General features: G+C 39.1%; 1 protein-coding gene across 2 annotated transcripts in view; it reads left to right on the forward strand.

The window, feature by feature from the left end:
* Positions 1-15,992, forward strand: part of mfsd8 (major facilitator superfamily domain containing 8) — a 58,854-nt gene that overhangs the window by 21,176 nt on the left and 21,686 nt on the right. For both annotated transcript variants that reach the window (XM_048531653.1, XM_048531663.2), the window contains 4 exons: positions 5,399-5,442; positions 6,183-6,423; positions 11,420-11,533; positions 12,817-12,961. In XM_048531653.1, coding sequence (XP_048387610.1) covers positions 5,399-5,442; positions 6,183-6,423; positions 11,420-11,533; positions 12,817-12,961 — 544 coding nt within the window. The remainder of the gene's footprint in view (positions 1-5,398; positions 5,443-6,182; positions 6,424-11,419; positions 11,534-12,816; positions 12,962-15,992) is intronic.

Below are 15,992 nucleotides of genomic sequence, written 5' to 3' on the forward strand. Positions count from 1 at the left end.
CATTCAGTGCCGTAGATTTAATTTCATTCTTAACTTAATCATTGCAACCTAATGAAGAATCTTCATTTCAGATGTAAAGATCACTTCTAACTGGATAGCTCCTTATTGAGCACAAAGATTTAAGCTGACATTACAGCTTAGCAACGAGGGAGTTCTCAGTTAGAGCTGTCGTCTTTCGGAGGAAACATTAAACCAAAGCCTTGTTTGCTTTCACCTTGGAAATAAAAAAATCTGTGACACCATTTCAAAGAACACAGGGGAATTATCACATGTTTCCTGGTCAATTATCTATCATTCGACATCACTGAAAATCCCAATACATCAGGGTCATTGCTGTTGCTGTAGTTGTGCAGTTGTTGTTTGTAACTTGGCTGCTGCTTTTTCTACACTACAACAGTGACTACAATTCAGAAGTACTTAATTGGCTGCAAAAGAGTTTTGGGATATTCTGAAGTTAAGAAAAATACAATATAAATAAGTTTTTCTTCTCTGTAATCTTAGGAAAGTAAGTATTTGCATCTGTTTCATTCCATTCTATTACAATTTTTTAAATCATTGATGTGTTCTTCTTTCCAGAATTCATTAAGTTGACATTTTTCAATAGCATTCAGGTTTTTCCTTCCTCCTGCTCTGTTTGTTTTCAAAACTTTCTGTTCTTATGCAACCTAGGGAATAGACAGAGTTTCTAATCCATTTTTTTAAAGTGGTGATATCTAAGACAGGCCTGCCATCTGATGTAACTTTATTAGGTTCCTGATTGCACATGGTTGAAGAATTATCATTGTTGCTCTGTAATATGTAGATTCCACTGGATTTTATAATCTACAGTGTAGCCTTAATTCTTGATGCATCTTAAAATGAGTGACTTAACTTGCATAGGAGCACCAATGAGATCTCAGCAGTTTAACAGAGGTAGCTATTAGGGGTGGTTGGAAAGGAGATGTTGAGCCAGGATAACTGTTAAATGCTTCCTCATAGAGTCCTTGAGTCATACAGCACAGAAACAGACTTTTTGGTCTAAATTGGCCATGCTGACCAAATTTCCCAAACTGAACTTGTCCCACTTGCCTGAGTAGAGCCCATATCCCTCTAAACCTTTCCAATTCATATGCCTGTCCAAATTTCTTTTAAATGTTGTAACAACCTCATCTACCACTTCCTCTGCAAATTTTATTCCACCCTCTGTGTGTAAATGTTGCCCCTCAGGTTCTTTTTAGATCTTTCCTCTCTCGCCTTAAAAATATGCCCCCTAGTTTTGAATTCCGCCCCCCAAGGGGATAATATATGTTCCTTATGATTTTATATCCTATTGTTCTCTTATCTAAGGCAGCATTATTGTCGTGCAGGAAACAGATTGCTGAGCTGTCACCACAAGGTATAAGTTTATTTTAAAGAAATGGATTTTTATAGTATTGAGAACCCGACACAGATGTCTAAAAGTGGTAAGTAGATCCCGACTATAGAAGTCCCACCTTCATTCACACATAGGAGGGAAATCTGTACTCAGCAGGGCCATTTGAAGTTTGTGCTAATTTCAAATAGACCTAAGTTCTCCAAAGGTCTTAACCTGCAACTTGTGAATTACAAATTGGAGTAACCATAACGGCTCTTGAAGGACAGATTATGGCCTCTCAACGATCACATTATGTTTTGTTTTAAACAATCTCCTGCAGTTTAAACTTGAACTAAAGCAGGATTAATCTGGTGGAGAAAGCTTTTAATATGTCTGCCGGACTGCTTTGAATGACAGACCATCTGACATAGGATAGAGAAAAAAAATACCATGCATGTGTGCAGTTTCAAAAGAGTTCTTTGTTAACTCTTTTGAAGGCCTATCATTATGGATTCTAGCTGAGTTTCAAAATCTACAGTTATCTTGGCAGGGGCTAAGATCACATTTTGATTCACACATTAAAGAGGCTATTAAAGGAATAGCTGCTGTTGTGAATTAAAAGTTGGTTTTAAGAGAGATTGAATACTAGAGGAGATTTAAAAGCCTTGAATGGATTTCATGATTCGGGATGTTTCTTTACTGTGCAGTGTGTAAGAATGAAAGTTCTGTTAGTTTGTTATAAGTTTATCCTTCTTTCATCTCTGTGTAGCCCATGAGGTCTGACCATACGTGATATTGGATAGGTGGCTATGGCGGTAGCTTGAGGATGTGAGGAGTATTGTGGTGGGTGGAGGGGGGTCAAAATCCCAGGAAACCAATGACAGGCCTTTTAGCCTGTCCAGCTCTGCATTTGCCAGCACAGGATCAGCTTCTGGGGTGAGTAGGCTTGACTTGATTTTGCCCTTGCCTCTCCGGAATGAAAATTAGATCAGATGGGGCCATTTTAAACCATGGTGGATCTGCCATTTGGGGAAATTTCCCTGCTTGGGTTTTCGGTATTGATAACAAAAATCTCGCTGGTGATCTTAAAATACTGTTGCAATCATGTTTGGTACCATTAGCATTTATAAAAGTGATCAAAATATCCAATAGAACAAGGTCACAATGTTTTACTTTTGTAAACAAAAGACCAACTTTGTTATATAAAGGAAGAATCAGACAAAACAACCACAGTTGACAACCCTGTAGTTGACAACTTTATATATAAGTGAGCTCAGTTTAATCTTTATTACTTATCGCCAAGCGTTTACTTACCTTAGAAATTCTTGAAGGTGCATTCACATTTTTAAGGCCCAACCAAAGGTATGCCATAATTTTCTGAAATTTAGTTTAACTTTGCTGAGTATTACAATTTTCTTCACATTGGAAGATTTATGGGAATCCTACCATTAGACTTTGCAATATGACCCTAAAGTCTAAAAGACTTCATTTGAACTCTTCAGTCCTTGCCCTTGCTTTGTACAGATATTGTATCTTCCTTTTCAACTCCCACATCTTCAGTATAACTCCTTCTAAATTAACTAGTCAAGCTGACTGCTTTCTGCCACAAGGCTTTGAGGACCACTGTAGATTTCCTCCTCCAGTTTCCACCTTTCTTCTCCTTCTCAAATTCCAAACTCAACTTGATTCTCCCACCCACATTCCAGGCTGTAAATTATTAAGTTTGTATTTGGTCTGCTTAAATGTAGAACTGACTGACATTAATTGCCTGTGTTCTTCATAATCTGCAGTATACACCTAGACCAGAAGTACAACTGCCTCTCTGTCCCCGCATTGAACTACTTCCTTCTGTCAGTGAATACACACTGGCAAATTAACAAGACGACCTTTGATCATATGCATTGTCTCCATGATTACATTGCAAGTGTCGGGATGTTCTTAAACGGAAATATAAACCTATGATTTTAACTTCACACAACTTTCTCTAATTCTGTGATCCATATGAGTAATTTATATTACTAATGGAGTTTTATTACGCTTTCTTCAGCTCCATGGATCCACTACAAGCTCAAAGGTGGATTATTTATTGTTCAAGTTTTTCCAACGTCAGCTCTGACATTACAAGCAAATACAGGCTACCTTTAAAGTGAAATACACCCAGACTTGCATTTACATTGGAGTTGATTTTACCAGTTCCTCGACTAAGTACTCAGAGATTCAGTGATGGTAACACTGTGGAATGTCAAGAGGCAATCATTAAATTCTCTCTTGTTGGAGATAGTTAATGCCTGGCAATTGTGTGGCACAAACATTATTCACCATTCGTCGGCCCAAATCTGGATATTGCCTGGGTCTTCCTGCATTTGAACATGGACTTCTTCAGTATCTGAGGAGTCACAAATGGTGCTGAACATTGTTCATCATCAGCAAAATATCCCCACCTCTTACCTTTTATGATGGAGGGATGATTACTATCAATTGATAAAGGACTCTGATTCCTGAGATGACAGGGCTGACATATGAAGAGTGACTGTATTTCTTAGAACAATGTTCTCAGGAGTTTAGGAGAATGAGGGAGCTACTCATAGAAGCCTATGGAATTCTAACAGGACTAGACAGGATGTTCCCAATGACTGGGAAGTCCAGACCGGATTCACTGTTTAAGGATGCAGGGTAGGCCATTTAGGACTGAGATGAGGAGAAATTTCTTCAGCCAGGGAGCTGTGGGCCTGTGGAATTCGCTACCACAGAAAGCAGCTGGGGCCAAAGTATTGAATGTTTTCAAGAAGGAGTTAGATTTAGTTAATAGAACTAAAGAGATCAAAGGTAGATAGTTGCTTTTCAGGCTGGAATCCTGTGACCAGTGGTGTGCCACAAGCAACGGTGATGGGCCCATTACGTTTTGTCATTTACACAAATGATTTGAATGCAAATATGGGAGGTATGGTTAGTACGTTTGCAGATGACAGCAAAATGTCTGATGTTGTGGATAGTGAAGAAGATTACCGCAGTACAACAGGACTTTGATTAAATGGGCCAATGGGCTGAGGATTGACAGATGGAGTTTAATTTAGATAAATGTGAGGTATTGCATTTTGGTAAGACAAACCAGGGAAAGATTTGTACAATTAATGGTAGGGCCCTGGCCTTTGTTGCCAAACACAGTGACGTAGGGGTGCAGGTGCATAGTTCCTTGGAAGTGGAATCACAGGTAGACAGAATAGTGAAGAAGGCATTTGGCATACCTGCCTTTGTTTGTCAGAGCATTGGGTATAGGAGTTGCGGCTATAGGACGTTGGTGAGGCCACTAGTAGAACACCAGGTTCAATTCTGGTTGTTCTTCTATAGGAAGGATGTTGTTAAACTTGAGAGGGTGCAGTAAAGATTGACAAGGATCTTGCTGGGATTGGAGTGTTTGAGTTTTAGGGAGAGGTTGAATAGGCTGGGGCTATTTTCCCTGGAGCATTGGAGGCTGAGGGATTACCTTGTGGAGGTTTACAAAACCATGAGTGGCATGGATAGGGCAAATAGCCAACATCTTTTTCCTAGTGTGGGGGGAGTCCAAATCTAGAGGGCATGGGTTTAAGGTGTGAGGGGAAAGACTTAAAAAGGAACTAAGGGATAACTTTTTCACACAGAGGATGGTGTGTGTATGGAATGAGCTGCCAGAGGAAGCGGTGGAGGTGGAAACAATTGCAACATTTAAAAGTTTTCTGGATCAGCATGTGAATAGGAAGGGTTTAGAAGGATATAGACCAAAGCTGATGAAAGGGACTAGGTCAGATTGAGATGTCTAGTCAGCATGGAAGAGTTGGACTGAAGGGTTTTTTAGCATGGTGTATAACTCTGACTCTGTGACTATTTTCCTATTGTTGAAATTTTAATTACTAAAACTAAAATTTTATATTCTAAAAGATATGAGTAATGAACTAGATTTGACCAAATATAAAACATAACCGTATTAATTTGATTTATGTGTCTAAAAATGATTAATTTTAATATAAATGCCTTTGTTATTAAAAAAGGCTGCTCTGCTAGATCAAGTAAATGATCTTTTCTCTGCAGGTTTCTCGATTGTCATATCTTCAATATGGCCATTTCTTCAAAAGGTTTGTTACTTTTAAGCATTTCTTATAATGTAGTTGGACAATACAGTTTTCTGTGAATCACACTTGTCAGTAAATTTATAACTTTGTACCTATTTAAGCTGTCAGCCTCACTTCTGATTAAATCCTTGCATCAGATGGTTCTGATGGTCAGATGGTTCTGGCCTCCAATGTAGAATAGCTGCTATGAATTCCTATGGTGCAACAGTGACTACAGTTCAAAGTATACTTAATTGTCTGTTAAGTGCTTTGGAATATCCTAAGATTATGAAGGGTGCCATTAAATGCCCATTTTTTTTATTTCTTTCTCTTCTGAATTTTTATCATTTTCTGATATAGATCTTTATTCCAAAACTATGTTAACCCATATGAATGCATCCTTTTTAATTGATATCCTTGACTATCTGGAGGAGGCATTCATTTTGAAGCAGGTTTAAAACACATCATGTTGACTTTATACCATAGTGCTGACAGTAGCCTGTGATTTGAAGATTGCTATTTGAAAATGAGCCTGATTGGCTCTCACAAAGGTAGTAATGATAATTACATTAGGCCTAAGCTAAGCACCCATTGCTGCCAAAATTACAAGAACGTCATTAAATATCAAGTGGTAAACTTGTACTGAAGTGCCAGTTAGACTGAAAATACATGAGAAAATGTTAGCCAACTTTAATTTTTGAAGGCATGATTTGAGTTACGTACAGCAAGTTGCTTTAATGTTATCGAATTCTTCTTTATTACAGGTGGATAAAACTGCAGATACTAGTTTCCTTGGATGGGTCATTGCTGCTTACAGCCTGGGACAGATGATTGCGTCTCCATTGTTTGGTGCATGGTCTAATTACAGACCAAGAAGGGAACCACTTATTGTATCAATTTTTATTAACGTCGCTGCAAATGTACTTTATGGCTATGTACATGCCTTTCCATCACATAATAAATACTATATGCTGCTTAGTCGGGCTTTTATTGGATTTGGAGCAGGTAAGACCAAGCTTGTCAAAGAAAAACAAGTGGCACTGTTAGGAATTTTAACACAATGGACAAATTCTAGATCAAAGACTAAACTTACTGTGATGAAATATGGGTTATGTTAGTTCTGTGGGTTTTGATATACAATACATATAACAAAATTCTCTTTAAGAAAGCTTATTAGGCTGTAGTTAGAACCTGACTCTTTGGATTTAATGTATATATCCTTTCCTGGAATTATTATTATTCCACTTGTTCTTCTCAGTATTTTTTAATATCATCAGTACCATTTCAGCTTCAAAAATAATTTGAATTGTTACTTTGCTTGTGGTCTCCTCTGACAGTTCTGCACATCAGTTAGATATATACCGTTAGGTGCTGTAAATCATTTTTGAAATGAGAATCCTTTTCACGAATGTACTGCTGAGATTACTGTTACAATAGCTTATGTAATGTGAAATAAGTCCTGGTGTGAGTGATGGATTCTCTATATGTCTTTAAACATGACAGGTGATTGTCACAGTTTTTGCCAAGAATTAGTTTGATTACATAATTACTGGAGTTCATTTGAAATTTTGGTTTGATTGAGTTGTGTTATTTCCTGTTTTTGTTATGAAACATTTTCTTCAGTAAGCAAGTCCCGGTTCTTTTCATTTGTTTCCCTCTGTTCCCACTGTATTCATACTGTAGTGCAAATCCTGACAACAGTAATTCTTGATGGAGCATGATCCAGCTTGTGCTCCTAATTGATGCTGCAGCTTCAACTGAAACTCAATGTACCATAATGCTGCATGGATGCATAGATGCTGCTTTGCAGTATAACACAACTAATGCTTCTCTAGTGAATGGATGATGATGGATGTAGCTTGTGTGAGAAACATAAGCTGCCTGGCTTTGTTGTGTTTATCCACCAGCATATTGATTCTAAAAAAGTGATTTGCAGCAGAATTGGTATCACCCATGCTTCAGATTAGATTAGATTAGATTAGATTCCCTACAGTGTGGAAACAGGCCGATCGGCCCAACAAGTCCACACCGCCCCGGTTGATGGTACTGTTGACGATACTGTTGACTCTGGGTCAGTTAGTTGTGTTGATGAGCCCCTCTCTAGAGACGTGACCTAGGTTGACACTCTGATGCAGTAGAGGTAAATGGACTTTGATATTCAATTTTGTGATGATAACTTTTTTTCTCAGGTTCAGAAACTTATTTGTCTTTTGAGCAGTGGGTCAAAACGCCATTTTCATGAAACATGTAACTTTGCTAAATAACAACACAAGCTACCTGACAAAATAATTGCTCAGTGAAAGAGGGGCCAGAAGTAGGTTCATTTCAAAAGAAAAGATCCATACTAGCAGGATTGTATTTGCTGACCCATCAGGTATGTGTTGGGGAGAGATTGGGACCCAGTTGAAGCGTCATAGGAGGAGCAAGAGATCAGGACCTTAGAAAAAGGGCAGAGCGCGAAGAGATCAGGACCTGGGAATGGGTGGTGAGAGTTGGGTTCAGTTGGATTGGGTGAAATACTTCAAAGATCCACCAACCTACCCTCAAGAGAACTTGAACCCACAACTTTGCCCAACAGATATGAGGTACTTTTGTGGATAAGCACTATGACTGCGAGGTAAATGAGAAAGCTGGGATGTCAGTCATATGGGAGGAAGTGAAAAGAAATGTGGACAGTATAACCAGAGAATAATTGCTAGTTTCTGTTGCTGTAAGCAGAAATTCTGAAGGTTCTGTTTGCCTGCTCAGTGCCTGGGTTAAAGACATAAGGAGTAGCTTGCAAGAGATAGTGTTTAATTCATGGGCAGTGGCACCAGTACTTAGAATCGAAAGTGTTGTTTGGTTGGGATGGGCTCCACTTAAAAAGCCTGGAATCAGTGACCTGATGAATTATAGAAATAGGGCTGTGGGTAGGGCTTTCAGCTAAAAGAGGCAGATGGGAGGTTTCAAGTGAAAAGGGACTTAAAAATGTAAAGCAAAATGTTGAGGCCATAGAATTAGGTAAAGATGGCAGACTGGTAAAATAAGGTCCACGTGAATAGAAGTATTAAAAAGAAGTTAAACACACTATCTTGGCTTAGAAGATCAGGAAGTAGAATCAGTATGGGTGCAGATTAGGAATGGCAAGATCAGCACATGCTGTTGGGATTGTATCAGTGATAATGGGAACTGCAGATGCTGGAGAATCCAAGATAATAAAATGTGAGTCACATTATTGCACCCCTATTGCAGGGGCAACCCCTATCCCAGGCCCCAAGATGACTTTCCACATTAAGCAGAGGTTCACCTGCACATCTGCCAATGTGGTATACTGCATCCACTGTACCCGGTGTGGCTTCCTGTACATTGGGGAAACCAAGCGGAGGCTTGGGGACCGCTTTGCAGAACACCTCCGTTCGGTTCGCAATAAACAACTGCACCTCCCAGTCGCAAACCATTTCCACTCCCCCTCCCATTCTTTAGATGACATGTCCGTCACGGGCCTCCTGCAGTGCCACCATGATGCCACCCGAAGGTTGCAGGAACAGCAACTCATATTCCGCTTGGGAACCCTGCGGCCCAATGGTATCAATGTGGACTTCACCAGCTTCAAAATCTCCCCTTCCCCCACTGCATCCCTAAACCAGCCCAGTTCGTCCCCCCCACCCCGCTGCACCACACAACCGGCCCAGCTCTTCCCCTCCACCCACTGCATCCCAAAACCAGTCCAACCTGTCTCTGCCTCCCTAACCTGTTCTTCCTCTCACCCATCCCTTCCTCCCACCCCAAGCCGCACCTCCATCTCCTGCCTACTAACCTCATCCCACCTCCTTGACCAGTCCGTCTTCTCTGGACTGACCTATCCCCTCCCTACCTCCCCACCTGTACTCTCTCCACCTATCTTCTTTTCTGTCCATCTTCGGTCCGCCTCCCCCTCTCTCCCTATTTATTCCAGAACCCTCACCCATCCCCCTCTCTGATGAAGGGTCTAGGCCCGAAACGTCAGCTTTTGTGCTCCTGAGATGCTGCTTGGCCTGCTGTGATCATCCAGCCTCACATGCTGTTGGGAGTAGTTTTATAGCGCCTCCAACAGGACTTATCATGTTAGCCAGAGCATTTGCAAGAAATAAATGGAGATTGTAACAAGAAAATGGAGTTGAGGCAGAGGATCAGCCGTGATCAGAGCAGGCTTAAGGAACCTTAAGGTCCACTGCTGGCTCTATTTTTTGTCTTATATTTGAAGAGATGGTGTCGCAGCTGTGACAGAAGAGCTCTCAACATCTATTCTGATGTCTTGTGCTTGCCTCTACTACTTAACTCGCTCCTATTTGTAAAATGTTTCACTGCATGACAGGTGATTGTCACACGTAAATGGATGCCTTAGTCCATTTTGAGACAGAAAGAGATGCACAGAAATGAACAAGATTGGTACTTTTCTATATAATTGCAGTTACTTTTGATTATGAAAGTTGCCACAGCACTAGACAACCATAGGCTGCTCTCTCATTAGAGGTATGGAACTGAAGGTGAATTTAACCTGAGGGTCATCACACCTTAAGCAAGATGGCGCTTTAAGGGTGATCTCAGCTGGTGTAGGAACTGAATTCATACTGTAAGCATGAGTTTGATTTGTTGTCGCACATACGGAGACGCAAAACAACATTTTTTATTGTGTACTATGCAGGCAGATTGTACCATAGCAGAACGGAGTGCAGGGTAGTGTTACAATTGCGGAAAGATAGAGAGATTAGAATTTGATGGGTCAGGTGATTTTGACTTTATTTTGCTGTCACAGGTTACAGAAGTACTGTGTACTATAATATTGAAGGAATTAACAGTAATCCTTTCAGGAGTGGTGCTGGATCTTCAAAAGTTGTGGATTTGGAAGGCTGCTGTGTAGAAAATACACTCAAACACAGAGACATTGGTTGCTGTTTTTGTGCAATAGCAGTCCACTGAGTTGGAGCAGGGACAGTACAGAGATGAAGCAAACGCAGAAAATGTGATGTGAGAAATGTTTTCACACAGCAAAGGTTTAGAGTCAAGAATACACTATCTTGAAATGTAGTGGAGGCAGAGTCTATTGAAGCATTCTAGAGGGCATTGGATGATTATTTGACGGAAGCAATGGACACAAATATGGGGAAAATGTAAGTGAATGGCACTCAGACTTAATACTTCTTGGAGAGCTCATGCAGATACGACAAGCCATATGGCTTCCTATGCACAGTAACAATTCTTTGATTTTTGTGAAACCCTTCGTTTTGGGAAGAGCCTTCATTCAGGCAAGAGCAATATTTCAGGTAGCTATGCTTCAGCAAGGAGAAAGCCATAGAGCTGTGTCACTTCCTTGAACTAGTCCTGTAGGTGCAGAGACAGGCAAGGATAGCATTGTCAGTGACCATTAAGGACTTATTTCCTGCACCCGTGGATCCTTCAAGGTTAACGTTTCTCAGTTTGATACACAAAAAGAGAGGAATTTATTGTTATCTAACCAAATAGAAAAGCAGTGGGAACAGGTGCATCATTTTTCAGAATTCCCAATGATGCATCGTTGATGGGAGCCATTGATTGCAAACATGTGGGTACCACTTCTCAAGGGAGATTAATCCCTGAATGTGGTTCTGATGGATGATGATCAGACTCTGAACATGATGCCTTTTCCAATTGATTGCCATTGAGTTTAACTTAGATTATGAGGCCTAAGAGCCAGGAGCAGTATTTAAATTTCTTTATTCCAACAACATTTACAAAGACAACGTAATACTTACATGAGCTCAATAACAGTTTCAGAACTATATGATGGTATAATGTTGTCACAAGATAAAGTTAAAGTCATTTCAGATTTTCTAATTCAGTTGCAATTCAAAACAGCAACCATCTCAGTGCAGTCGGTTTACGTTTTGAAAAAAGAATGCATTTGTACATGTTGGACACCTTCATGCATATTTGTGTATAGAATTACGTTAAATGCTCAGAATACATTTCTGTTTCTTGATGTGTTCCTTTCTCATTTGTTTAGGAAATGTTGCTGTTGTACGATCATATGTTGCTGGTGCAACTTCACTTCAGGAAAGGACTACTGCTATGGCAAATATTAGTGCTAGTCAGGCACTAGGCTTTATACTTGGGCCAGGTACAAACCTTGAATTTCTGAAAATATTTGGCCATTAACAAGTAGGTACTGATAAGATTCTCGAATAGATACATTACCATTGACCCTCCCCTTTGCTCTATCTGTTTTCTGTTATTTGTTTTCTTTTCAGTCCACTGTTTATTTGCCTTTTAGTTCCTTTACTGAGCTGTTAACTTTGTTCTTGACTAGATCTAGAATTGATTGTCCCACTTAATGGGAATTGTACGTGGAAACACAGAAGGGCCACTTGGATACTGCTGCTAATTACATGGCTGCTGAAAATGAAACATTTGGTTCTCCTTCTTTAATTTCACCTGATCTTTACAAAGTGCCAGGAATTTTCCCACCCTATTTTGTTAATTACACCACCACAACAGATTATTTAGTTAAATTGCGTTTCCCCTGAGTGTTTAACTTTCTTCCTCTGGGAAATCAATGCTATTGATTGATCAAGGTTATCCCCATCCTTTGCTAATAATTTAATTCTACATTCATCAACTTCCTCCAGATTTCACAGCTATAAAATCAGTGGACGACTCTTTCATGCCTTCTCCTCCATTCCATTTCATGGAAACCTAGCTGTTCTTAGTTCCTTAGAAACGCAGGGTTTGCTGTGATCACTTGTCTTTGAATAAATCTTTAGCCCATCTTTACCAATGAACAGTTTTATCTTATTGTCTCTACTGATTTTATGTGAATCTCCGACAACAACGGCTTAGCTCTGCTTTCAAGCCAAGCATTTTTCTACTCAACAAATCATCTATTTAAACCAAGGATAATTGAAGACTTGAACACTGCAGCCACATCAGGGAGTCCCTTTTCACTCTGACTTGATGAGAAGGAGCTAAATGTTTTGGCATGAAAGATGAAGCCAAATTTCTGGGGGCAATGTTAAAATTTAGGAATTGTGACTGATCTGTTAGAGATGAGTGGAGATAATGAGGCCATCAGAAGTGGTACATAGCTACATGAGAGTGGCAAACGGATTCAGTTTAATGGACTGGTTGTTTCTATACCATTGGCTAATTCCAATATGGAGAGTTCCAAATTATTTGCGATACAGACTTGACCTGTGAATTGTTTTTAGTTGCCTTTATTGATTAAAATTTAATTGCCATTAAAAGGCTCAAGATGGGCTATTGTTTATTCATGATGGATTTTCACTTTCAGTGAAAGTTGTGTTCACTTATGCAATTCTATCAATAACAGGACAACCACAGTGTTCATTATCTTTATATGGTAATGGTTACTTAAATTGCTTTTCTAAATTTATTTTGGTTTAGCTTTACAGGCTGGTATGACAAGCATTGGACAAACAGGAGTGTCTTGGAATTTAATTGACCTTGAGCTGAACATGTATACTGCCCCGGCATTCTTTGGAGCCTTCCTAGGTGTTGCAAATATCGTACTTATTGTTGCTTTATTCAGGTAAATTTTAATGGATCCTTTATTTTACTAATTTCCATGATATCCATAACAAGGTGGTAATAATTATATTCTGGGTTTGTTTCTACAATTTTTATACAATGCATTCCTATACTAGTTATTAAAATTTAATTCTAGGGTTTTATGGCAGAGATTTTGTAGCAAAATCTGATTTTTTTTTAAACTCCCCTCTTTAGGTAGTTTCTTTTCTTGGCGAGATTCAGCATGGTGTGTGCTCCCTTGAGAGACCTGTTATTTCTCACCTGTGCTCATTTGTGACCAGTTTCCTGATGTGTAGATATGTAATAATAATCTTTTCATTCTCCAACTCCTCTTAATACAATTATGTTCCATCAAAAAGGACATAATTAAATTTTAACCAATAAAGACAACTAAAACAATCTGTAGATCAATTCTGAATGCCCCAAATAATTTGGAACTCTCCATATTGGAATTAGCCAATGGTATAGAACCTATCAATCTTTTAGACTTGTTCCCTTTGCCACTCTCATGCAGCCACATACCTCTTCTGATGGCCTCATTATCTCTGCTCATCTCCAATAGGTCAGTTGCAATTCTTAAATTTTAGCATTACCTCCAGAAATTTGGCTTCATCTTTTCATGTCAAAACATTTATTTCCTTATCCTTGAGGGAAAGCCTGATGTGGCAGCAGTATTCAAATCTTGAATGATCCTTGGCTTAAATTGAGAACTATGATTTGTTGAGTTCAAAACAAAATGCTTGACCATGAAAGTGTGGTCAGCTGTTGTTGTCAGACATTTACACAAAATCATCAGAGACAATAAAGCAAAAATGTTCTTTGATAAAGATGGACTAAAGACTTATTCAAAGACAAGTGTATCTAAGACTCTCTCTGCATTTTGAGTCTTTTTGGAGAATGAAGTACAATAAATGAAATTATATTTCATTTCCTGGTGTTTGAAATAAGGGTAGTATCCTAGGGTGAATAATCTGCTGACAGTCTTGGCCAGGCAATGGAGGACGAAATAGTCTGGTGCAAAGTAAGGAAATCATGTGAAACAAAGTAAAGCTTTTGAGACCTAAGAATGTGGCTATGGCAAGGCAGCGCAGTAATGTCTGAGATTAAACTTAGTTCGTACCGGTGTAATGACGCTTTTCCCCCTCACTTCTTCCCACGTATCATATTTGGGTCATTATCAGCCTTGTTCCCAATGGAAAGGGATCTACATCACAAAATTAGTAACATTGTTCAGGAATATCACATCAGTAGAGTAGCAGGGTTTTTACTCCCAAAGGAGTCTAACCAGGAAGTTAGATAACAAAGTGTGTAGCTGGATGAACACAGCAGGCCAAGCAGCATCTCAGGAGCACAATGTTATCAGGATGGGGAATCAGTTATGAAGGGAGACTGGATAGGCTGGGTTCGTTTTCCAAGGAGCAGAGGAGACTCGGGTGAGGGAATATGAGAGGCGTAGAAAGAATAGATTGTGCATATCTTTTCCCTGGAGGGCATAAATTTACTGTGAGGACTAAGTGGTTTAGAAGGGATCTAAGGAAAGATTTGTTCTTCCAGAGTGTCTTAGAAATATTGAATGTGCAAGCCCAAGAGGGTAATGGAGGCAGGTACTCTTACACCATTGAAGAAGCATCTGGATTAATACTTAAAATGTCAGGGCATAGTAAACTTTGGATCAAATGAAAATAAATGGGTTTAATATAATTTGGTGTTTGTTGATCAGCATAGACATGGTGGGTTGAATGGCCTGTTTCTATGCTGTATTACTCTGACTCTGCAATTTACAGGGAATGCTTAATGCAAATATACAGTGTCTGAAATGTGTTCCATTTACCACGACTAACACTTCTCACCTTAAATATAAAAGAATAAATATTCTGAGCGCACAGAAAGAAAATCATGAAATCATATCCCCTCACCATGGTCTCCTCTGCTCCTAGGAAAATGAATCCAGTCTTTCCAGTCATTCCTCATAACTGACTTTCCATCCTGGTTTGTCTCCGCTGGGAGTAAAAACCTTGCTACTCATGACAGTTTATCTTGTAAAAGAGGATATTTCATGGTATATTTAAAAATTCTAAAAAATAAATTTTAATCTCAGTATCATTATCTCTGAGGCTTTCCATTCTCTCATTATTTTGAAGCCTGTCCTATAATACTGTGGTCGTTATAAAATAGTGAATTTCATTTTAACACAAAACAGTTCACCTTTGCTCTTCACAGAGGTAGCTGCTTTGTATTCCCAGAGCAGTATCTGCCTTGTCTCTTTGTGTGTCTCAAAATATAGCTGTTTCAGGTGTGAAAACTGTTGGTTGATATTTCAATCGGTTTCCTGCCCATGTCAACCAGATCACAAATATTTATCTCCAAGTTAGAATACTTCTTGAATTTTCTGTCACACCTTAAGATAAAGAAAACTTTTTAAAACATAACTCTCTCTTGTAATGTTCAGTGTTGAAAACATATCAACTGTCACAACTGGCATTTAGATTTGACTGCCTTTGATAAATTCTTGCTTTAACAATAGTATGGAATTTGTAACGAGAACATAAGTGAAGCTGTCAGTATTCACTGTTAAAATGGTAAAAATTTGACAGAAACATCTGGAGTACACACAAATAGAATTAAATGCAGCAATCCAAAAGCTGTTGTCAGAGATGCTTGAGTTTCTCCGCATGGTGTGCTGTTGCTGTCCTTGTGAATAGACTTGATAGTGACGTTACTGTCATGGTGCAAACTAGTAGCATGCGGGTATGTGAATTTTTAGCAGCCTGATAATTACTGCTGAACAGATATTCTAGCACTTTAAAATATGTGTTGTATCTCATTTCCTCAGAGGAGGATTAACGTTGGAAAGTTAAACACATTTAAAATCTGTTTCAGACCTCTTTTTATCTCTTTGCTGATCTGTTTCATATTTTCTGCTTGATATCTTCTCATTTGGATGCTGTGTGGTTCAATGAAGGTTCTTCTATCTGATTGTTTTAAAAGCCTTGGTATTGCTTGTCAGGTTCACAGAGGCCACAAACACCCTG

This window comes from Stegostoma tigrinum, chromosome 1 (genome assembly GCF_030684315.1).
Source record: "Stegostoma tigrinum isolate sSteTig4 chromosome 1, sSteTig4.hap1, whole genome shotgun sequence".
In the NCBI taxonomy this organism is placed as follows: domain Eukaryota; kingdom Metazoa; phylum Chordata; class Chondrichthyes; order Orectolobiformes; family Stegostomatidae; genus Stegostoma; species Stegostoma tigrinum.